This window comes from Exophiala dermatitidis (assembly GCF_000230625.1).
Source record: "Exophiala dermatitidis NIH/UT8656 unplaced genomic scaffold supercont1.8, whole genome shotgun sequence".
Lineage (NCBI taxonomy): Eukaryota > Fungi > Ascomycota > Eurotiomycetes > Chaetothyriales > Herpotrichiellaceae > Exophiala > Exophiala dermatitidis.
The window spans coordinates 266,058-288,779 of NW_008751653.1; the positions used below are offsets into that span (position 1 = coordinate 266,058).

At 46.0% G+C, this 22,722-nt stretch overlaps 4 protein-coding genes across 4 annotated transcripts; 3 read left to right on the forward strand and 1 right to left on the reverse strand.

The window, feature by feature from the left end:
• Positions 1-8,561: 8,561 nt before the first annotated feature.
• On the forward strand, positions 8,562-13,883 carry HMPREF1120_08855 (DNA polymerase zeta subunit; the record flags this gene model as incomplete). Its single annotated transcript, XM_009163125.1, has 1 exon — positions 8,562-13,883. One exon carries the CDS (start codon positions 8,562-8,564, stop codon positions 13,881-13,883), a length of 5,322 nt encoding a protein of 1,773 aa, XP_009161373.1.
• A 1,483-nt stretch (positions 13,884-15,366) lies between these two features.
• Positions 15,367-17,768, forward strand: HMPREF1120_08856 (uncharacterized protein; the record flags this gene model as incomplete). Its single annotated transcript, XM_009163126.1, has 2 exons — positions 15,367-17,601; positions 17,658-17,768. The coding sequence occupies 2 exons, from the start codon at positions 15,367-15,369 to the stop codon at positions 17,766-17,768; spliced, it is 2,346 nt and encodes a 781-aa protein (XP_009161374.1).
• HMPREF1120_08857 (uncharacterized protein) lies at positions 17,695-22,638 on the reverse strand. Its single transcript, XM_009163127.1, has one exon. It carries the CDS (start codon positions 22,248-22,250, stop codon positions 20,703-20,705), a length of 1,548 nt encoding a protein of 515 aa, XP_009161375.1. The 5' UTR covers positions 22,251-22,638; the 3' UTR covers positions 17,695-20,702.
• HMPREF1120_08858 (uncharacterized protein) lies at positions 19,390-20,277 on the forward strand (the record flags this gene model as incomplete). The annotated part of the gene is made up of 1 exon (XM_009163128.1): positions 19,390-20,277. One exon carries the CDS (start codon positions 19,390-19,392, stop codon positions 20,275-20,277), a length of 888 nt encoding a protein of 295 aa, XP_009161376.1.
• Positions 22,639-22,722: the final 84 nt, after the last annotated feature.

Genomic DNA, 22,722 nt, shown 5'->3' on the forward strand with positions numbered 1-22,722 from the left:
TTATAATTATATCTAGTAAAGATAAGTTATAGCCCTTATATAGATAGTAAGTATTTAAGCTATATTTTAAGATAGCTAGACTATAAAAAGATAAACTATAATAGGGAATAAGAGATAAAGGAAGATCTTCCCTAAAGCGCTTATATAGAAGAAGATAGAATAACTAACTTATATAAAGATAGGAATATATAGTCTTTAATAAAGACGTCTCTTTTTTACGGGCGAATTATAGAATAATCGTTAGCTACTACTAGAGCTAAGTATATAGAAGATAAATACTATAAATACTTCTAATTAAATAAGTTCGAGATTATCTAGTATAACTATAATAACTCGAATAGCTATACGTCTCGGACGCTCTTCGATAACTTTATACGATCTATAATACTCGTAATCTAGAAACTAGTCTTTAATTATTTTATAAAGTTAATCTACTATCTTAAGTTCTACTAATTAATATATAAGACTATCTAGATAATATAAGTATACTTTATAATAAGATAAGATATATCTATTTTATACTAGAGATATATATAATTTAGGCCGAATATAGTACTATTCGATATTAAGATAGAGAAAAGAAAACTCTTAATAATTAATATCTATAACTCTAGAAGAAGCTAGTCTAGAATTACTAAATAGAGAAGAATTCGAGAAGCTCTTAATAAAGCGACCGGCGAGACTATCGTTCTAGACGACTTTAATATATATTATCTAGCGTAGGAAGGTATAGAAGTTATATACGAGTAGTAGATAGAATACCTACTAATAGTAACGAAGGCGTAAGGACTAACGCTCCTAATTTAGTAGGGAGATATATTATAGAGAAGAAGAGACTAGAAGATAGTAATCGACCTTACTATCGGTAAAACTACTATAAGCCTATAGCTAAAGCTAATACTATAAGAGCCTAGGAAGCCTATAGCGGCTTATAATATTACTTATTAGCCGTAAGTCGCTATATAGAGGCTATATAGCGCCTTATAGCCTATTTAGTTAGCTACTAGCTATTATAGTACTAGTATACTAGCCCTAGGCTAGCTATTTAACTACTCTATTTATTATATAATTAAACGTAATTTTATCGCTATAAAATTTTTACCTTTTACTAAGATACTAAAAGCGGGTATTTCGGGTACGTTATAGCGCGCTAATTATCTACGCTAGCTTACTAATAATTTAATATTAGCTACTAAACCTAGGATTTTCGATATAGACGTACTCTAATATCCTATTATACGCTAGCTATAGCCTACTATAGCTATACTAGTTAAAACCGTACTTATAATTATAAATTAAAGAAGTTACGATAATTACGTAATATAGCGAAGAGCCTATAGTATCCTAGGTAGGCTATAGGCCCTACTAGCGTAGCCTACCTAGTAGGGCCTATAGCCTACCTAGGATACTATAATAACTTATAGGCTCAATTTATAGCAGTTTAGCCTAGGAGGCTCTAGGCTAGCCTAGGCTTCCTGGGCAGGGCTGGTAGTTTCGCCGATATACGTTCGCTAAGTAGTCGCTTAGTATACAAGTCGAGTTCTATAATACTAAGTCTCTATAGACCCTAATAAAGAACTATATCTTAATCCGTATTACGTTCGATATTTAATAAAATCTAATATCGTAAGAAAGTAAGCGATTCGTACTATATAAGCTTAATATAAATAAGCTTTTTACCGTAGTATAGCGAGAAAAGAAAACGATAGTTAAGACTCTTAAAGAAATCTAGTAGAATATTAAGAAAGCGCTATAAAAGATCTATCTAAGAATATACTCGTTATTAAGAGTAAGACTAGACTAGTTATTAAGAGCTATTAAGCTATTTATATACTTTAGATAGATAAAGCGTAGATTTCTCGTAACTAAAGATTAAATCTAGCTAAAGCTAGTATACTATCTAGCGAACTAGCTTAAGTAGAAGATTTAAAGAAACGCGAGAACTAACTAGAGGCGCGCGATAAGTAAGCTATTCGAGAATATTTCTCGAGATCTATAGAATATCTCGAGATAGAGTAAATAAAGTATAGATAAGCCGTATAAGAATCTCTATCTTTTAGCGCTAAGAAGAGCTAAGAATCTTTCGATTACGAATAACGAAGGCGAAAAGAACTAGATTTTAGTAGAAAAGTTCTTTTCGCTAGCGCTAATTATAATAAGCGAGCTCGAGAAGTAGATAACTTATATATAATTCGTAATTCTCTAGAGAGTTATAAAGAAAGAGATAAGAGTTCTTCTCGCGGCCCTCTTAATAGAGAAGATCTTAAGTCTTAACTCGATTCTAAATAAAATACTTAAGATACTTAGTTCTATTCTAGTAGTCGATATCGCGTAGATAATAAGTAGGCTCTTCGAGTAGAGCTAGATTTTAGTATATTTTAAGAAGTTTATAACTATTATTCTCTATAAAGATAGTAAGAAGGACTACTTATTTCTAGAAGTATATAAATCTATTACTCTTAAAAATACTCTTACTAAGGTAGTTAAAAAGATACTAGTAAATTAACTAATAGATATAGTTAAGGAATATAATCTTCTTCCTTAAAGCTAGATAGAGGCGCGAAGAGACTACTTAACGCTCTTAGTCGTAGACCTTATTATAGTATATATAGAGCGTACGTAAAAGGCGCGGCCTAGAAGTATAGTCTTTATACTAAGTCTAGATATCTAGAGTATATTCGATAATATCCTATATAGGCGGCTTCTTAATATTCTTAAGACTAAGAAGATCTTCCTCTAGCTAGTTAAGATTATTAAGAGCTTTCTAAGTAGAAGACGTATACGAACAGTATACGCTAAGTACGAGAGTAACTAGATTAAGACGAATATAGAGATCTTATAGAGCTCTCTACTCTTATTAATTCTCTTTCTCTTCTATATCTTAGAACTACTAGATATACTTAACTTATATAAGAATAATATACTAATCTTCGATTTTATTAATAATACGAATATTATTATCTAGAGATCGTTAGAGAAGAATAACTATATAAGACTTACTAAGATATATAAAGTCTATAAATAGTAGACTAGTTAATATAAGACGAAGTTCGCTCTAGATAAGTATTAGCTAATTTACTTTATAAGAAAATATATCGTAGACGATTAGTAGAGAAAGAGTATATAAATCGTCGATAAGAAGATCTTCTCGAAAGAGAAGATAATTAAGATCCTCGGAATATAGCTCGACCCGAAGCTTATATAAAAAGAGTATATTACGTATATAGTCCGTAAGAGGCTCGTAGTCTTAGAAACCTTAGTAAGACTAGCTATATTAATATAGAGACTCTTCGCTAGAAATACGAAACTTCTCTATATCTTTATAATATAGTCTATCCTCCTCTATAAAGTATAGAAAGTTAGTGTACGCCTTATATAGAGTACGCTCTCGCTATCGAGACTAGTACTACTTAAGAAGATCATAGTATAGAACTAATACCTAAGAAGAGTAATAAGTATATATCGAAGAATACTAAGGATAGCGCTTAAGAAGAAAATATATATTCTCTTACTAGATATTATAGTCGCTAATCTAAATAGAAAGTATATACTATAAATTATATACTACTTAATAGAGAAAAGTATATAACTAGTAGCGAATTAAGTCTAGAAAATAATATTAGAGGCGAGATAAGAGCGAAACTCTAGACTAGCTCTAGCGAGATAGAAGATAATAGCTAGTACGCGATAAGAGATTGACGCGAGATATACGTAGATCTATCGAGATAGTTAAAGGTAAAGAGCGCCCGAGTCGAATATAATATACGCGCGTAAGGCGTTCTTAGAGTAGTAGAGAGAGCGGTAGAAAGCGGTACGAAATAAGCCTAGAGAGAGATACTCTTCGGCGACGTAGACGATACTATAGAAGTAGAATAGGCGTAAGCTCTACGCGAGTCTTACGAAGGCGTAAGCGATAATTCTATTCCTAATACGGACTAAGGTAATAGGTCTAGAATCGTAGCTCGCGGCGGTTAGAGTATCGGACGCGATCGCGCTCTATCTATACGGAACGTATACTTAGATCGTACGATACGTCCTACTATACTACCTAAGGTACGAAAGGGTCGAACTACTACTATAGTAGTATAAGATAGCGAGAATAGACGAAATTCTATTACGCCTAGTACTCGCGGCGTATACGGCTTACTAGCTGGTCGCCTTAGGGGTCCTTAAGTAGTTCCGACTTACTAGGCTGCGCAACGGGTTGGGTAGGGCTGGGTTTGGGGCACCTACCGCCCGCCCAGTTGACCCATTAGGGTTTTTAAAAAAAGCGCTACCCTACCCTCGCGGGTTTCGGGTAGGGTAGGGTACCCGACGGGTTTTACTAAGAACCTAAAATTCTTAAAAATAGCGAGATTTTCGCTAAAAATAGCGAATTTTCTTACGTAATCGCTTACTAATTTACAATACCGTACGGTATTTTTAAAGATTTCCTAGTAAAATCGCGTATTTTTCGTAAAATACGGTAATTTTTTCGATAGGTCTACCCGCCCGTTAGGGCGGCCCGGCCCTAATAGGTACCGCGGGTAGGGCTTAGATTTTAGGCACCCGCCCGGGGCGCCCGTTGGGCTACGGGGTGCCTACCCGGCCTAACCCTTAGGGTAGCCCTAACGCGGGTAGGGTCGGGTTGACCCGCGCCACTGCGCAGCCTACGACTTACGAAGGAGATAGAGGAGAAGAAGACCCTACTATACCGTACCCTACGGAATAGTAAAGAGTAGTAACGAGAGAGAGACCTCTTATAATTAATAGAGAGGATTAAGCGAGAATACGAGCGAGACGGAGACGAGTCGTATACTCTACGTACGCGCCTTATAAAGGCGAGATAAGGGTTTTCTCGACGAAGGGTTTTTCCCTGGAAAAGGTGGAAGAGTCTACGTAGTCCTACATAGGAGCTAGATTAGACTATAATTGAATTATTATTATTTAATTAAGAATTCCTAAGCTTCTTCTTTTCTTAGTTCTTTAGATATATAGACTATATATTATAACTCGTATTCGTATTTATATATTATTATTTTATATAGAATAACTTCGTAATATAGTATTTTTATAATAGTATATTCTTTACTATTTTCTAATACTTTAAACTTTAGTATTCTAGATACTTATCGTTATAGATAGTAGAGATTCTATTATAACTATCTATTAGGTCGATCGTAGTCTATCTCTCTTTTATAAGTAGAAACTCTTTAACTAGACTATTCTCTTCTAATACTAACGACTTTCTATTCTTCTTTGTCTTATTATACTTTCTCCTTTAAGAGAACTATCTACTTTCTTCTTTTTTCGAGTAGTAGATAGAGTAATCGTCGATATACTAAATAGACCGTCTATAAAAGAGTAGTATACTTAATAACTTCCTAGTAAGATTTTTCTATAGCCTTATCTATATTCTCGCTTATTTCTCTATTATATAAGTTTCGATCTTCTTCTCTATTAATAATTTCGACCTTAGATTAGTTCTTCTATACTATTATCGGATTCTTATCGACTTAAGACTCTACTTTTATTATACTCTTCGTATAAATTTCTATAAAAGTATCGATCTTTTTCGCTTCTATATCGACTAATTTAGTTATTATATATAGTCTTTAGATCTTAGCGTAATATTCTCTTACTCTATAGCCGAATTTACTATAATTATAGTATAAATTCTTCTTCTTACGTCTCTTTTTCTCTTAGTTTTCTTTAATCGTAAACTTATATCGAGTTTCTTTTAATCTTAAAGATCTAGATTTTATTTCTATAATATCTAAATCTATTAAATTACTATAAAAATAGTTTATTCGACGTTACTCTTCTTCTAAGAAGTAAGCTCTTTTAAACTATTCTTTCTTCTCTAATCGTCTTTTATATAATCGATTATCGATTTCGATCGATTTATCGATAAGCTTCTAATAGTTTAATAGTACTTCTTCTATTCTATTCTTAATTAGATTAACTAGTTCTTAATAATATATCGCTACTAACGTATTAGAGTTTTAAAATACTCTCTTAGCGAGCTATCTAAACTAAGTATAATATTATATCGCTAAATCTCGCTATTTAACTTTATAGAGTATTCTTTTAGTTATAGCTTCTTTATTCGCGACTCTAAAGATTTACTTAATTTTTACTTCGAAATTTACGAAGCTATAAAAGATAATATAGATCTCTTAGTCTAGATTCGAAATATTTTATATTTCTAGATAGTCTATTAAGATAGATTTAAACTAGATAAAGGTAGAGTCTTTAAGATTTAGTACTATAAATATAATCTAGAATTATACGTCGAGATACTTCGATAGATATAATTTAAAGACGGTCTTAAGTTATACTAAGAATATCTTTAGATTAAACTTATCTCTATAGAAGTATTTTATCTTTATATTATTCTTTCTTCTTTCTAGAGTATTATAGATTATTAATCTATCTAAGGATCCACTAAATCTAACTAATTTTATTAGAGATTTAGCGCGAGAGATTACTATACTTACGTCTATCTAAATTCTATTTTTCTATTAGAAGATAGTTAAAGTATTACGAATCGTTCTATAGAGTTACGAGTCTAGTTAGTATTTACTAATATAAGAGAAGATAAGATCTAGTTAAGTATAGATAGAAGAGACGAGTTTTATAAATAATAGTCGAATCGGGAAATATATTATCTAACTTATAACGAAGATTAACTATAAGAGACTATAAACTTAACTATAAAAGATTAACGATTATATAGATATAGAAGACTTATAGTACTCTATTATTCTATTACTCTATTCTAGTATAATAGTATAGTATTATATTCTAGATTACCTCTTTCGGAAGTTACGTACTTCTAGTATATAGATCTTCGGTAATCCTTCCTTATTAGTAGCGCCTAACGAGGTTGTCCGGATTCTATGCGCCTAAGGTTCATGTATGAATCCTGACACTTATCTTATCTAGGTGGAGTATCCGTAATAGTTCCTCTAGCCATTTCTCGTAGAGTTTCTATATTAAGTATACAATTAGGGTAAGTCTAAGAAGGTCGAATAGATTAAATCTAATAATATTTATCTATAAGTTATTCTCCGCTATCTATATTAGGTATTCTCCTCTTCTATATTAGATAGTACGAATAGTCGGTATTAAGAGTCTAAGTAGACTGTAGCTCGATAACGTTAAGGCTAGATACTATATTATAGCGGTAGTAGAATTATAGAAGAATAAGAGATAGAAGAACGATAAGAGGTCTTTAAGCTATTATAAAGAAGGGCTAATCGAATAGAATCGAATAGCTAGATACGATATTAGAGTTATAATAGAAGTTATGATAGTACTAAATCTTTATATATAATAAGAGGTATGTATATAGTAATAGTACGGATTCTTTATTCGTAACTAATTAGTACTAAAGTCAGATCATAAACTTATCTTAGGTTCTTAATCAATACTATCTCTATAGCCTTTAATATATAAGTCGAGAGGTTATTAACTATAATATATTTATTAAAGATATAATCTAAATTTTAAAGTACTATAGTAAATATTAAGCGAACTCTACTTAACTATTTAGAGTTTAGTATATAAGTTAAGAGTTTATATAATAATATAACTTGAACTTGAAAACGAGTAGTAGACGATATAAATTTCTAGTTAACTCTAAGATTAATATTAGGCTGCGCAACGGGTTAGTTAGGGCAGGGTTTCGGGCACCTACCGCCCGCCCAGTTAATCTATTAGGGTTTTTAAAAAGAGCGCTACTCTACCCGCGAGGGTTCCGGGTAGGGTAGGGTACCCGACGGGTTTTACTAAGAACCTAAAAATCTTAAAAATAGCGAGTTTTTTACTAAAGATAGCGACTTTTCTTACGTAATTACTTATTAAGTTATAATATTATATAGTATTTTTTAATATTTTCTAGTAAAATTATATATTTTTCGTAAAATATAATAAATTTTTCGAGAGTCGTACGATACTCGTCCGTTAGGGCGGCTTAACCCTAATAGGTGTCGCGGGTAGAGCTTAGATTTTAGGTACCCGCCCGGGGCGCCCGTTAGGTTACGGGGTATCTACCCGGCCTAACCCTAGGGGTAGCCCTAACGCGGGTAGGGTAGGGCTGACCCGCGCTACTGCGCAGCCGGAAGATTATAATTAGAGATATAATAAGAAAAATTATATATCATAATCTATACTAAGATTTTATAACGAAGTAAAATATAATTATTCGTCGAGGTTATCTAACGCCCTGGGGCGAGGTAGGTGAGGACAGGGTGAACGACGCGCGAGGCCTCACCTCGAAGCACCCACGTGACTAATTTTGAAGCGGCGTGCTGCAGAATCCGCTTTCGCCGATGTTGCCAACGCAAGCGACAATTCTAAGAGCAGTTCGACCATGCCTTGGCAGGGCCTGATGTTTCCGTCAACATCTCTTGTACACAAACCTCCTTAACTGCGACACTCGGCCTACAGCATTGAATACACGCGCACCCCAATATAGTATTTTAATCGCCTTACTCTCACCTCCGTCGCCAGTTCGCGATGCGCCGCCACCATGCCCATGACGCGCCGCGGAACCCATCATCCCATCATTGACTCCCATGGATCCCTTCCGGGTCCGCCTCAACTGCATCGACCATTACCAGGCCGTGCCCCTGGACGAGTTTGACCCGCCCGTTCCCCAAGATGTCGCGACAACCGGAAATGCTGCCAGAGACCGACCTCGAATCTCGGTCATCCGCGTCTTTGGCGCAACCGAGACAGGCCAAAAAGTGTTGATGCACATTCACGGCGCGCTCCAATATACTTACATCGAGTACAGCGGCAGTCTTGTGCGTGAAGATGTGGACGTGGCGATCCGGACACTCCAACTCTCGATCGATCATGCTCTCGCCGTGAGTTACCGCAAGAACATATACGAGGGAAAGCATCGCTATGTGGCGCACATTTCGCTGGTCAAGGGGATTCCCTTCTACGGGTTCCACGTGGGGTATCGGTTCTACCTTAAGATCTACCTCCTCAACCCTCTGCACATGACCAGATTGGCCGATCTGTTGCGCGAAGGGGCGGTCATGAAACGGGTTTTGCAACCGCACGAAAGTCACCTGCAGTATCTTGCGCAGTGGATGTGTGATTACAATCTCTATGGGTGCGGGTATATTGAGTGTGAGAAATTCAAGTTTCGAGGCCCGGTGCCGAGATACCATGAGATGAATAGTCTTTTGCATCAGTGGCACGATCACTCTATTCCTCCGGAGTTTGTGTCCGATGAGGCGGCGCTGCCTAAACAGAGTCATTGCGCCCTCGAGGTCGATGTGCATGTCAAGGATATCCTCAATCGACGCGACGTCCACGCGCGAGAGTTACATCATGATTTCGTTGAACGGACCCATCCTTTGCCCGCCGATGCGAAACTTGTCCAGTCTATGGCCGGCTTGTGGAAGGATGAGACGCGCCGGAGGAAGTTAAGAATGGGTATCAAGGATAATAATAGCAGTCCGTTCCCGCCAGAGGTCTTGGTTTCCATGTCGGCTGACCCAAGGAATACTTCTGCTGGCGGGTGGATTCATGAGGAGGAATTTCGCCAGAAGGTCGAAGAGATCGCCAATGAAGAACGTGTCAAGGGCGGACAATCGAAAGTGTCTTTTGAGACGTTTGTCAAATCCACTGCTTTGGAGGCCAGTGTCCAGACGGCATTGGGGAGTGTCGAGGATCTGTATCCGCATAATATGCGTTCGAAACAGCTTGCCGGAGCGACAGATGGATTGGGGATGACCACGAATGGCGACCAGGACGTCCTTGAACAACAGAGCCTCGTTGATGAAGAGCAGGCGGAGCACATAGCAGACACTTCAGAACCAAGCTTTGGTGATCAACAGGTGTCCGACGATGGTAGTTCTGGTCTGGGCAAAAGCGGTGGCAGTTCAGATCCGGTAAATGGTCAGTCGAACGGGCATTTAATGGCTCCCATCAGCCCTTCGGAATATGAGCAATATGGCATTCGAGCGGCAGGGAACGTTGAACGTCTAGACAGAGACGCTTTCGAAGTACCGGAAGACTATCTGAATCAAGAGCCTGCCTCACCAAACAGGCCCAAGCGTATGAGATTCGCCAGCGTCCCAAGTTTCAAGCCCAGAAAACGGCGCAAACAGCTAGTTGACGATGAGAACGTCCTGCCTGATGTCAGCTTCTCAGGCTCCGATGAGGATCCAGATTTCGTGTCTGACCAGTACGATTCCGAAGCCGGGGCAGAACCGACCGCTGAAGAACTGCGAAGAATTCGATTACCTAGCAGCACGCCCTATCGACCGCCGGCCAGCTCCCAAGCGCCCAGGAGCTTGAACAAGTCTGACGACGAAGGTGCTGCTCCCCCAAATCTATCGCAACAGTCGACGCTGTCTTTTCCCACAGTAAAGAATCCGAATGACCCAAGCACGATCCTTCGGTTGAGCCAAAAGAGCGTCGGTTCTGCTAAATCGTCACAGCCGTCTGATGTCAAGCCACCAATATCCCCGGTTCTGGCCAAGAGTCCGGCTCGAAATGGTAACCATATCTCGTCAAAAGCCTCTCATATCGAACCACAGACTTCTCCGGTGCTACCCAAGACCCCAGGTTCTAAAGGCGTTCAAGATTTGTCGAGGCGATCTGATACCAAATCATCTACCTCTCCGGCACTGCTCAGAACACCGGCTTCAAAAAGTATTCAAACCTCGTCACAGCCCACGCTTGTGCCACCCGCCACCGGCGGCAGCGTCAAGTCCACGAGCCCTGAACTCTTGACGATAAAAGGTCTGCCCTCAGGACGACCTGGAACTCACTGGCAAGCTTTTCAGGCTCGCCCACCAGGTTATCAAGAGGTGGAGAAAAGTTTGGGACAATACGGACTTCCTGACGTGATCTACCAAGACGCATACTACAGCAATGAGAGCGACGTCCCCGAGCAGAGCCGCGAGTATGCAGGGCGCGAGTTCAAGCTTGAAAGCACAACCGTGCCGTATCTGCCAGATTTTGACCCCACTGGCACATCACCAGCCACATTCGGCCGGAAACCGCCGACACTGCTCGACGTGACGGGCGAAGGCATCCGGGAGAACCAGAGACGGAAGCGCTGCCGGATCTCCGAATGGGTGATCTGTGAACCACCTCCACGTAAGGCTGAGGTTTTGAGTTGGCTCGATCAAGAACGTAAACGCCAGCAGCAGCAGCATCAGGCCGGTATAAGTGACCGACAGTCGCGGAAGGTACTTTCCCAGATTGATGGGCCGACGCAAAAGAACAAATATGGATTCAAGTACTCGCAAAAGCAAGTCAGTACCAGCGTGCAGCATGAAACCCAATACATGAGCATCATGACTTTGGAGGTGCACGTCAACACTCGCGGCTCGCTCGCACCCAATCCGGAGGAGGATGCGGTGTCATGTATCTTCTGGTGCTTGCAGACGGATGATGAGGATGTGGAGGCAAACATGACAAAAGGAAGTAAAGAAGGGACGCACATGGGAATCATAGCGGTCGGAGATCAGGCGCATATTGCGAAACGGATCGGCCGGACAGTGCCTTACGACGTGGAAGAAGAGGAGACCGAACTGGACGCTCTTACGCGGTTGGTGGATATTGTGCGACACTACGACCCGGACATTCTGACAGGCTACGAGGTGCACAATAGTTCGTGGGGGTATCTGATCGAACGGGCGCGGGTCAAGTATGATTTGAACTACTGCGACGAGCTGTCGCGGATGAAGGCGCAATCTCACGGGCGGTTTGGCCGCGACGATGACCGCTGGGGGTTCAACCATACATCGACGATTCGAGTCACCGGCCGCCATACGATCAACATCTGGAGAGCCATGAGAGGGGAGCTCAACCTGCTCCAATACACTATGGAGAACGTGGTGTATCATTTGTTACATCAACGGATCCCGCATTACGCCTTTGTTGATCTGACGCGGTGGTATCGGAGCAAGAACCCGCGGAATCTGGCCAAAGTGGTCGAGTACTTTTGCTCGCGGGTCCAGATGGACATTGAGATCTTGGATGCCAACGAGCTGGTTCCTCGGACGAGTGAGCAGGCTCGGTTGCTCGGCGTGGATTGGTTCTCGGTGATCTCGCGCGGATCGCAATTCAAGGTGGAGTCTTTGATGTTTCGTATCGCGAAACCCGAAAACTTCATCTTGGTGTCGCCCAGTCGGCGCCAGGTGGGCGGCCAGAATGCCCTTGAATGCCTGCCGTTGGTGATGGAGCCTCGGAGCGACTTCTACACCAGTCCCCTGTTGGTGCTGGACTTCCAGTCTCTATATCCAAGCGTGATGATCGCGTACAACTACTGCTATTCGACGTTCCTGGGGCGGGTCGTAAGCTGGCGAGGAACCAACAAGATGGGCTTTACTGACTACCGTCGCGAGCCCCGGCTGCTGGAGCTATTGAAGGAGCATATCAACATTGCCCCCAATGGCATCATGTACGCGAAACCGCATATCCGGAAATCACTGCTGGCCAAGATGTTAAGTGAAATTCTCGAGACGCGCGTCATGGTCAAGAGCGGCATGAAGGTCGACAAGGACGACAAGACTCTGCAGCGGCTACTGAACAATCGGCAACTGGCCCTCAAACTCATCGCCAACGTCACGTACGGATATACGTCGGCGTCGTTCTCGGGTCGCATGCCCTGTTCTGAGATTGCCGACAGCATTGTCCAGACAGGGCGGGAGACGCTCGAGAAGGCCATTGCGCTGATTCACTCGGTCGACCGGTGGGGCGCCGAAGTCGTCTACGGCGACACCGACAGTCTGTTTGTGTACTTGAAGGGCCGTACGCGAGACCAGGCGTTCGACATTGGCGAGGAAATCGCTGCGGCAGTGACCAACATGAACCCGCGGCCCGTCAAGCTCAAGTTTGAGAAAGTGTACCATCCGTGCGTGTTACTGGCCAAGAAGCGATACGTCGGGTTCAAGTACGAATCCCGAAATCAAACCGTGCCGGACTTTGACGCCAAGGGGATCGAGACGGTGCGTCGGGATGGCACACCAGCGGAACAGAAGATCGAAGAGACTGCGCTGAAGTTGCTGTTTCGCACAGCCGACCTTAGCCAGGTGAAACGGTTCTTTCAGGCGCAATGCGCAAAGATCATGCGCGGCAATGTCTCAATCCAGGATTTCTGTTTTGCCCGCGAGGTCAAGCTTGGCACGTACAGTGACAAAGGCCCGCCACCGCCGGGCGCCTTGATCAGTGCTCGAAGAATGATGCAAGATCCCCGGCTGGAACCGCAGTATGGCGAACGCGTGCCGTACGTTGTTGTGACTGGCGGGCCGGGAGCCAGGTTGATCGATCGGTGTGTCGCGCCTGAAGTGCTGCTAAATGATCCGCACGCCGAGTTGGATGCCGAGTACTACATCTCGAAGAATATCATTCCACCGCTCGAACGCATTTTCAACCTCGTCGGCGCCAATGTTCGGCAGTGGTACGATGAAATGCCAAAGTATCAGCGTATCAGACGGGTTGAGGGTGTGGTAGACAATCAAAAGAGGGTCACTCTCGAGTCGTACTTGAAGTCGTCGACGTGTTTGGTCTGTCGAGAACTGTTGGATGGTGAAACCAGAGCTAATACTAGTGCTCCTGCGGCAACTTCCTCCTCGTCTTTGGGACTTTTGTGTTCGACATGTCGACGGAATTCGTCAAACAGTATCTTGACGTTGCGGGCGCGGTTGGTCCAAACTGAGCGCAAGGTCGTCCAGCTGGCTAAAGCCTGTCGCTCGTGTTCTGGCCTGGCCTGGAACGAGGAAGTCAAGTGCGACAGTAAGGATTGTCCGGTGTTTTACTCGCGAACACGCCAGAATGTCGCTCTGGCCAACGAGCAGGCTCAGCTGCGTCCGGTGCTGGAGGATTTGGAGAGACAGGATGATTTGGCTGATGGGTTGGATTGGTGAGGCCGGTTGTACGTGGCAACATGGGATCAAGTTGGGTAAGAATACAGATATTTGGGAGGGCAGGATTGCAATGCATTGGGACGGCGAAATGGTACAGGATTCACATTGTCATGATATTGGAAGGATAGAAGGAATACGCATTGCGTTGGGTTTTGCGAGTTCACACATTGAGAGCGCTGCATTGTACAATGCAATGAAGCATGAATTGGAGTTACGTGGTAGGACTGGGTTGGGCTGGTCAACTGGAAAGTTGCATATCGGATGGTTGTACTGTTTATTTAGGAGGACTCGCAACCTGACACCGACTACAAACTGTACATTGATACCTGGATCACGCGCCGAATTGAACATGAACTGTCTGTTCAATCAATTGGATGCCCCGCACACACGCTGCAAGTTGGAGATTACTCAAGTTTCTGTAGAATTATTGACTGGGAGTCAAGGGACACGAACCGAGTTTCTGGAATGCACATGGCACGAGCAGCATTGTTTGTTGACAATCCAGACTTGGAGCCATGTTTTCTTTCCAGCCATGCTTCTCGCTTGGTCGCGCAGTGTACGTGTGTCTGCATTGCTAGCGTTCTTCCTTTGCTATCGAAGTCTCATAACCTACCATCACTCGCAAGACCTCGTCATATGGACCGCAGTATCACTCCCGTGGTACAGATTGAAATTCAAATTAGGAGTGGGACCAGCGGACAGGATCTGGGGCTGTCTTCCACCGTTGGCGTCCCTCTACAACCGCCATTGTAATTGGCAGCGGCCCCCACAGCCACATTCTCACGCCCGGACTGTAAAAAGATAGCGCTGGTCTTCCTGGGGGTTCAATTGGCCGTCGTGGGCACCTGGGCTTTCGCTATCCAGCCGAACGCGTATCCGCCTGATTTCTGTTCGACTCGCTTCGCGCCTACTTCGTCTGCTGGACTCGACTGAAATGGGACCCCTGATCCCTTAACTCGGCCTTGTACCTCGCAGCTCAACGGGCTGGTCTTTCTAGGTCCTCGTGCTTCCTTTGATTTGTATCTTGGTCAACCATTCTCTTGGTCGACTGTTCGTGCTTTTGTTCCCGGCGATTGATCCCCTGGTCGAATGACATGGCCCAAGAGGGATAGTGACAACATGACATGGCTCTCTGAACGGCTGATGTACGCACCATCCGACGAGTCGCACATGTAACATTGGAAGAACAACATTGGATATCTATACAGAGCAGGACGGGTGTCTCTTGGGACCGAGACATAATGCAAGCCTTTGGTTTTGGACTCCGCCAGTCCTCTGCGGAGAGCGTCGACGACAACCGCAGTCGCTATGTTCCCAGTTCCATCTACAGCGGTCCAGGGCCGGTGGACGACTCTCCAGCCATTGGACCCCCTTCTACCTTTGCGGTAGGCTCGTTGCGCGGTCCATTTGACGATCAGCCGACTCCTCGGTTTCCGCAGGTATATATACCCCTTGGGCAGTTCTTTCCGCCTGCCCAGTACTGATGCGCTCGCAGACTAATCGAAACACGAATGCTCCTCGAAATTCGACCGTCTTGAATATCAACGACCCTGTCGCGGTCCATTTGTTGGCCGAGACCGCAATCTCCGATAGTCAAGGATTCGAGATCCTGTCCTTCGAAGAGGTGGAACAGTTGAAGAGGGAGAAACACTATCTTACAAACAAAATCGACACCACGAGACGGAAACTCGCTTTGGAAACCAAGTTGCGCGATGCGGCCCAGTCCTTGAACAGGCTGTATTCGACTCGCGACAAGGCCATTGCCAACGGCACTTCGCCGAAGCGGTCGCGCCGGAGTTTGATTGGAGGCAGACCTAGTTCCGGTGACGACGCAAGCGTGCGGGCCGATAGCGAGTATGCTGCCAGTAATAAAAAAGTTGAGGAATTCACCCAGGAGTTGGCGGGGCTCGAGAAAAGGCTCGAGTATGTAGAAAAGCGAATCTTGGAACACACGGCCGGCGTGCTTCAGATGACGCACAAAGGATTGAAGAAGAACATTCGAAAAACCGAGTTACCCCGGAGTCCGGAAAGCATGACGAGTCAGCCTAATGGTCGCCATTCCGACATTGACGAATTCGATGAACGAAGCCTATACCAGGTCCCGGACTACGTGACCAATTTTGGACAATTACCCGCGGACAGGAATAGAAACAAGAACAGGAAGAGTGATAACCAGATCGTCGAGAGTGTGGCAAGGCAGCTACAAGAACTCAACAACCGGCTCCATTCGATGATTGTCCAAGCCGGTTCGCACGAGCATTTTGACCCGCCCCCTCAGCCAACTGATGAGCATATGGCCGGGCCGATACACGCTCAAATCAATGCATATTTGGGATATCTGTCTCAAGGTTTGGGTGTGGTGGAGGCTGCCCAGACCCGAGGCCACAGCACTGCTCAGCAATCAATATTTGATTCTGAACATCAGCTGGAGGATGTGAACAACCGGTTACATGATATGCTGGAGAGAACAAACTCGGTCAGCCACAGTCCTATGTTGCATCAGGACGAACCTAGGGGGAAGGATCTGCAATCGCAATTGGCATATTCCACCTCTGTTCTAGATCGCCTCAACCAGAGAGTTGAGACCCTGGTGGAACAAAAGGACATCCTGACCAGACAAATACAACAACAACGGGAGCTCAACACAAAGTCTGATGCCCAGCGCGACGCCAAGATCAATGAGCTGACCGAACAACTGGAAGAATCGAAAAGACTTCAGACATTGGGCGAGGAAGAGGCCCAGCACGCCCGCGATCAGATTACTCTTCTGATGGAGCAATTGGATATGGCTAAACAGGCCAACGTCCTTCTGGAACAACAGCGAGGTGTCGACGACAGCAGAGCCTTAGATATGGAGAGAGCGGCGCGGAAAGAACTAGAAGATAAGCTTACGGTAGAGTTGGAGGCCAAACAAGAAGATCTAAGGCGGTTGCAAACCGAGCTGGAAGAACTGCGAACCAAGTCATCGTCCGAAACCCACCAACTTATCGAACAGTTGGCAGAGGTGAAAGCAGCGAAAGCCCAGGCAGAAGCCGAACTCCAGAGCTGTCGAGCAGAACTGGCGCATCTTGAAACAAAGGTTGCCCAACTACAAACCGAGCGAGATGAATCTTCTCAAAGTCTTCGCAAACAAATTGATGATCTGGAAACTGCTAGAGCCACGGCAGAGGCTGAGTTAGCCAAGACCCGTGATGAAATGAAGGAGCTGGAAGCGGATGTTGTCCGTGCTCAGACTGAACTCACAATGGTGAAGGCGGAATTGGACGGTGCTTATGGAACACGCGCCCAACGAGCAGCAGATGTGTCGATGAACCCCGCCATTCAAAAGGAGATCGACGATCTGAATAGGCGAAACAAAGAACTCGAAAGCCAGCTTGATTTCCTCCAGTCTCAGCACGAAACAAAAGGTGTGGGGAGTGCCGAGCTTCAGAACAAGGTGAATGCCTTGCAAAAGGAACTGAAAGAGACCATTGAAGATTACGAGTCTATGACGAAGCAAAGCATCGAAGACGAGAAGGAGCGGGAGCGGCTGGAAGAACAGGTCGATGCTCTTCAACAACGTTGCGAACTACTCGAATCTCAACTCAGCGAAGAAAAGGTCAAATGGCTTGGTGTGAAAGCCGGCTCACCTAACGAGACCACGTCTACCATGGTGCTGAAGAATGAGTTCAAGAAAATGATGCGGGAAACCAGGGCCGAGAATCTCAGGAGTCTCAAGGTAAGAAACTCCGTAACTGCTGTATATGTGATGCAGCAAAGTTGACATTTCGATAGGCTGAACAGGAAGAACGACGGCGTCTCGAATCCTTGATCAAGAGCTTAAAGAAGGATCTTCAGCAAAGTCGCTCGTCTAAGGATATCTCTTCCCCGCAGGCTACTGGTTGAACGAAGCATGATGACTCTATCACTGTGTCTTCTGTAGCGTGCACAGCTTACTGGTATAGGCGGGTGTTGTCTGACATACGAGTCACGGTACTTGTATGTAACTACCAGATCTAACCTCACACATGGCTTCCTCGGGGTTTAGCCATGATTGTGGTCACCGTGCATAACGTACCGGCCGGGGCAGCTTCGTGTTCGAACATGCGCTGTCTGTACTTTGAACTATCAGATCTGACGCTCCGCGTGGCTGTGGCGGTTGCATATGGTCGTGGCGACACATGGATCAATGCTGATCCAAGAAGCGGCAATCTTGGTGGTGGTATCATCATGGCGGGCCAACATTGGTATAGGTATAGCATCATCCGATCAAATTCTTCTTGCCGTACTGGTAGTCATCTTGACGACTACTGCCGTTTCTACAACTCAATCTACCCCGTCGCGACTGCCCTCTGCTTCTTCGCAGCTGCTCTTCTTCGGCTGGAGGATATGCTACTACTTTCCGATTATTTCCTGCCAATCCGTCAATGGAAAGTTTCTCTCACTACAGCCATTCTTATCTTCACCACATACTTATATCGCTGTCCGTCGTTTAGGAAAGGCCATCGTTCCGGTTCCTGATGGGCCGGACCGTCTTGACTGGGTGCACGTGCCGCATGGGTTACCTTCGTCCTCTTGGTGTCGCTCGTGTTTCTCGGCCATCCACGGCAAGCGATTCAACATGAACGATGTTTCAGCTCAAAATCCTAATCTGCCGCGAAAGCGAAGAGCTCTTCGCCGTACAACATCTGTGCGTTCCCTCTCACGTCAATTCGACTCCTCGGAAAGCCGAGATTTGTATGAAGACTCAATATATGATGCGGAAGTGGTCGGGTCGAGCGAGGCCCTCCCATTCGAGAGTGAGCCCGCTTTGGAACCATCATTCGAGGGCGAATACGCCTTGGACTCCTCTGGCCATCCCTCCCGATCGTCATCTCCTCGCAGTCCTCTTGGAGAATTTTCAAGCCCTCACAGTCAATGGGCGGAGCCGCAACTGGCGAGCGTCTTAGAACAAAATACCATTGACAGTATCCGACCGTCGTGCTCTTTGCCGCGACTAGAAGCCAGTCCGAAAAGAAAGTCCCAAATTGTCCATCCTCGGCTTTCGATCCGTTCAATACACCCGAAAGAAGCTTCGGCGTCACCCTGGCCGCTGAAGAAGCGACTGCCTTCGGTCACTTCAGTTCACCACCATCGATCGCTGTCGTTGAATGACCTGGACTGCCTCAAGCGTCTGGCAGCAGGAGTTAGTCGCGATCGATCGTCTTCTGGTGGAGATATCGATCGGAGCAATTGGTGTCCAACTCTTCCGAACCGGCCTGTTCAAGGACCTCCCGAGCGAAGCCCCACTCCGCCTGGACTGCCATCTTTTGGAACGGACGCAGCAGAAGAATTCAGACTCTTGAGACTGCATTCGCCTGGTCGGTCGCTATGGGGTCGGATTTGGGGGTCTTCACATGAGAGTGATGAACAGGCTCCGTCGAGCCCGCGACTTTTGGGCTCTCCAGCTTTGGGGCCGCAGAGTCCCCATGGTTCTCCGAGCCCTCCGACAAGCCCTTCTGCCGAAATCTTTCGACGGACTTTGGCCATGCTGGGTAGGGCCCGTGTTGTCAGTCCTCCGCCACTTTCGATTGAAAATCCACGTGCCCCTCTGCCGCCTAATGTGGTGACCTCCTATACCGACTCAGGAGCACTAGCCTTGGCAGATGACGGAACCTATGTTCGGGGAAGGTTCGGACCTCGATCAAGCGGTCATGGAATCGGCGGGAGAAGTCTTGAGGCGCATCCCATTGCTCGCAACGCGCAGCTGAGCGCCATCGATGAACAAGTGAGAGAGATTGATAAGGCATGTGAGAGAGTTGATATGGAGAATGCCTTGTCACAGCGCATGCTGAACAGGTCCGACTACCAGCAAGACTCTGCTGCACCTTCTCAGGAGACGCCGTATGTCAGGACAGGCGGTCGGACAGCCCGTCCTAGCGAGTTGTTGAGTTCTTCAGAAGATGGCCACTCGAGCCCGGCGGTCTATCTGTCGCCTCCCACATCCTCACCTCGGATACCCATTCCTGAACCCCAAGGCAATGGTGTTGTATCTGGCCTGGAGCAGTCACATTGGGACTCAATGAGGTTGAGGTCGCCGGCCATGCCCAGTCTTTCCAGGTTGAGACAGACCCCGGGGTATCCTCCATCCCTTGTCATGTCCATGAGGAGCATGGAGAGCGCGCCTCATCTATTCACTGCAGCGGAAGAAGCCGAACGAGCCCGGGTGAGGGATTTGGTAATGAATGAGAAGAGGAAGGAGCAGAGCAAGGGGTGGGCTCACCTGTGGTACTCGATCGAAGATTGCTTCTATGAGGTGTGGAAGGGAAGGGATTGGAATGAATGGGAATGGAAGGGATGGGATTGGAAGCAATGGCACTGCCCGATGTGTTGCTGCGGCTCTCGTGGCTGTCGGCGATCCGAAAGTGACTGGTAGGACGAAGGAGATGCGTTGGTGCTGTGGTCAGAGCGGGTATGCCATGAGATAAGGAGGGAACGTATGATGCGTCCGGTTGTATGCTCCAATCCTTGCGGTGGGTGGCATTGGAACAATGTTCCCTGGGGGTGCTTTGCCTACGGCCAGCTGGGAGGAGGTGAGAAGGATGAATATAAAGGGGTGCAGCAACAGGCCTGAGCATGGAGAGATGGACGTGACATTGTGGAAGACATTGGTAGACCAAACAAATCCTATTGTTTTTCTCGTGCCTGCATTTGACCATCGCATATGGTAGTTTGACCGCGTCCCTACGCTATTTCTGTGTCGACATAGCAAGGGAGCAAACTGGGAGGAATGATACGCATGGGACGATACGTAGCTGAGATTAAGCTTTTATTACAATTTTTTCACTCTAGCCGAGTTCATCAATGCATTTCAACCAGTTCGTCTTTCCCAAGCAGGTTGGCCATGGGATCGTCCGCGGCCAGGCGATTGCGCTTGTACGATTCAAGTTCTTCTTCCGAGATGCCGGACTGCAATTCCTGCAAGGTTCGTTTCTTTGCATGACCTCTTGCTGGCTGGTTTGAATCGGTATCGCCTCTCCGGTCGCCCGCGGTTGAAGAGTCAGGGTCGAGCTTATCGGGATGTACTGTGTCCTTTTCTCCATCCATATTGGTGTTGAGTTTGGTCTCTTCATCCAGTCCTGCTTTCGGACCTGCCTCACCACCTTCCAGAGCCAAAGCTTGACCTGTCCTCATTCCCTCGGCCTCCTGGAAAGCAATGCGCCCGGCTTCACCTGTACAATAGCTGTTCTTGACGGTAGAATGACAACAAGCATATCCCCACGTGAAATTGTGCCACCAGCTTCCCCAAACTGACGTGTGGTTATTGACAAGCACATCCTCGGGATACTTTGAACGGGCCACTTTCCTCTCCTCGCCCTTGATGCGGCCGGAGTCGTCGTACTCGACGTAGCGCTCGTTGGCCAGGACCTTTTGCGCCTTTTTGGCAGGCGTCTCTTTGACCAGGTGTTCGTCCCCGCCGTATTTCTCCAGCAGGGCTTTACGGGCGGCGGCCTTTTTCTCCGCGGCTTCTTGTTCCCGTTTCTTGCGCAGAATCTCGCCTTCGGTCGGATTCGCCTGCAAATGCAGTTTCTTGGTCGAGTTCGATTTCGCGGCTTCTTGCGTCTCCCAGGCGTACCGTTGTGCCCGTTCGAACTCGGCCGCGTCGTCGGTCGCGGGTCGCACAAACCCTTCGTCGGCGTCGAGTTCGTCTCCGCCTGCAGCTTTGAGGGCTGCTGTGTCCATGGTGCGTGTTTTCGGGTCATACCGCGCCGAGTCTAGGTCCAGGTTGCGCAGGTAATTCGCCGTGTCTTCTCTCAGGCGAAGTTGTCGCGTCGACGTCGGTTGTGATCGACCCATGTCTGTCTCTTCGCCGTATCGGGCATCGGCGTCGCCATCGGCATCGTCCGCGGTTCCATCGTCGTTTCCGCGGCCTTTTGATTTCGCCGCCGCCCGTTTCAGTGCTTCCAGTTCTTCGTACTCTTTGATTACCGCGCTGTATTCGCGAGGGTCGTAGCCGTTCCATCGGTCTCGCTTTGCGTCCCACCCTAGCTGTACCTCCTCGACCACCTCGTCCGCCTGGATGTCCTTGCCCGTCCAGCGGGCGCCTAGTTTCCTCGGCCGACTGAGACATTCTTTCGTCTTGTGTGTCATGGCGCCGCAGTTCTCGCATGCGCCTTTGCGGAACTTGGTCGCTGCGGGCCCCGCGCGTTTGCCCCGGTCGTACCATTTCGCTTGGTCGAGTGTGTCCTTAGGCGCCGACTGTAGACGTTGATGCTCGAGATAGTCTGCGTCGGAGGTCGTTTCCGCCCAGAAGGGCCGTTTCGAGATGAAAGAGGGGATGTATTCGTTGCGGGATTGTTGGGCGCCAGGGCCGGGAGGTTTGGATTTGGATGGTTGGTTTTGCGCCATGGCGGGCAACGGATTTGTGTAGGTTTTGGAAACAAAACCCAAAGAGCCGGGAGGGAGCAGAACCGGAGGAGAGCACCTAGGTAGTAGTGGCAGTGTGCTTGGAAAGCGAGGTGTTGGCGGTGTTTGTAATTGAGATCAAGTACAGCACTGCAGCGTCAGAAGTTCAAATTGGTTCGGACTTGACTGGGACTTTGTCGCACGTGGAGTTGGCTGCAGTGCAGTGATGCGGAGAAAGAAAGTCGCCTTCGTTATACTTGGGCTCATTCAAGTGGGCATGTTCACATCAGACGCAGCTCGCCATTATGATCGAGGGCGCAACGATGTGTGTGTACATTATAATTTAGTCTTGAATCTTGAATGGTACCCAACATGTGCAGGTGGTTATTCGACCACGAGCAGTTTGCAGTGGCTAAACTTGGGCTGTGACAAAGCGGATCTCGCCGTCTCCAGCCGTCGATCGCGATACAGGCGG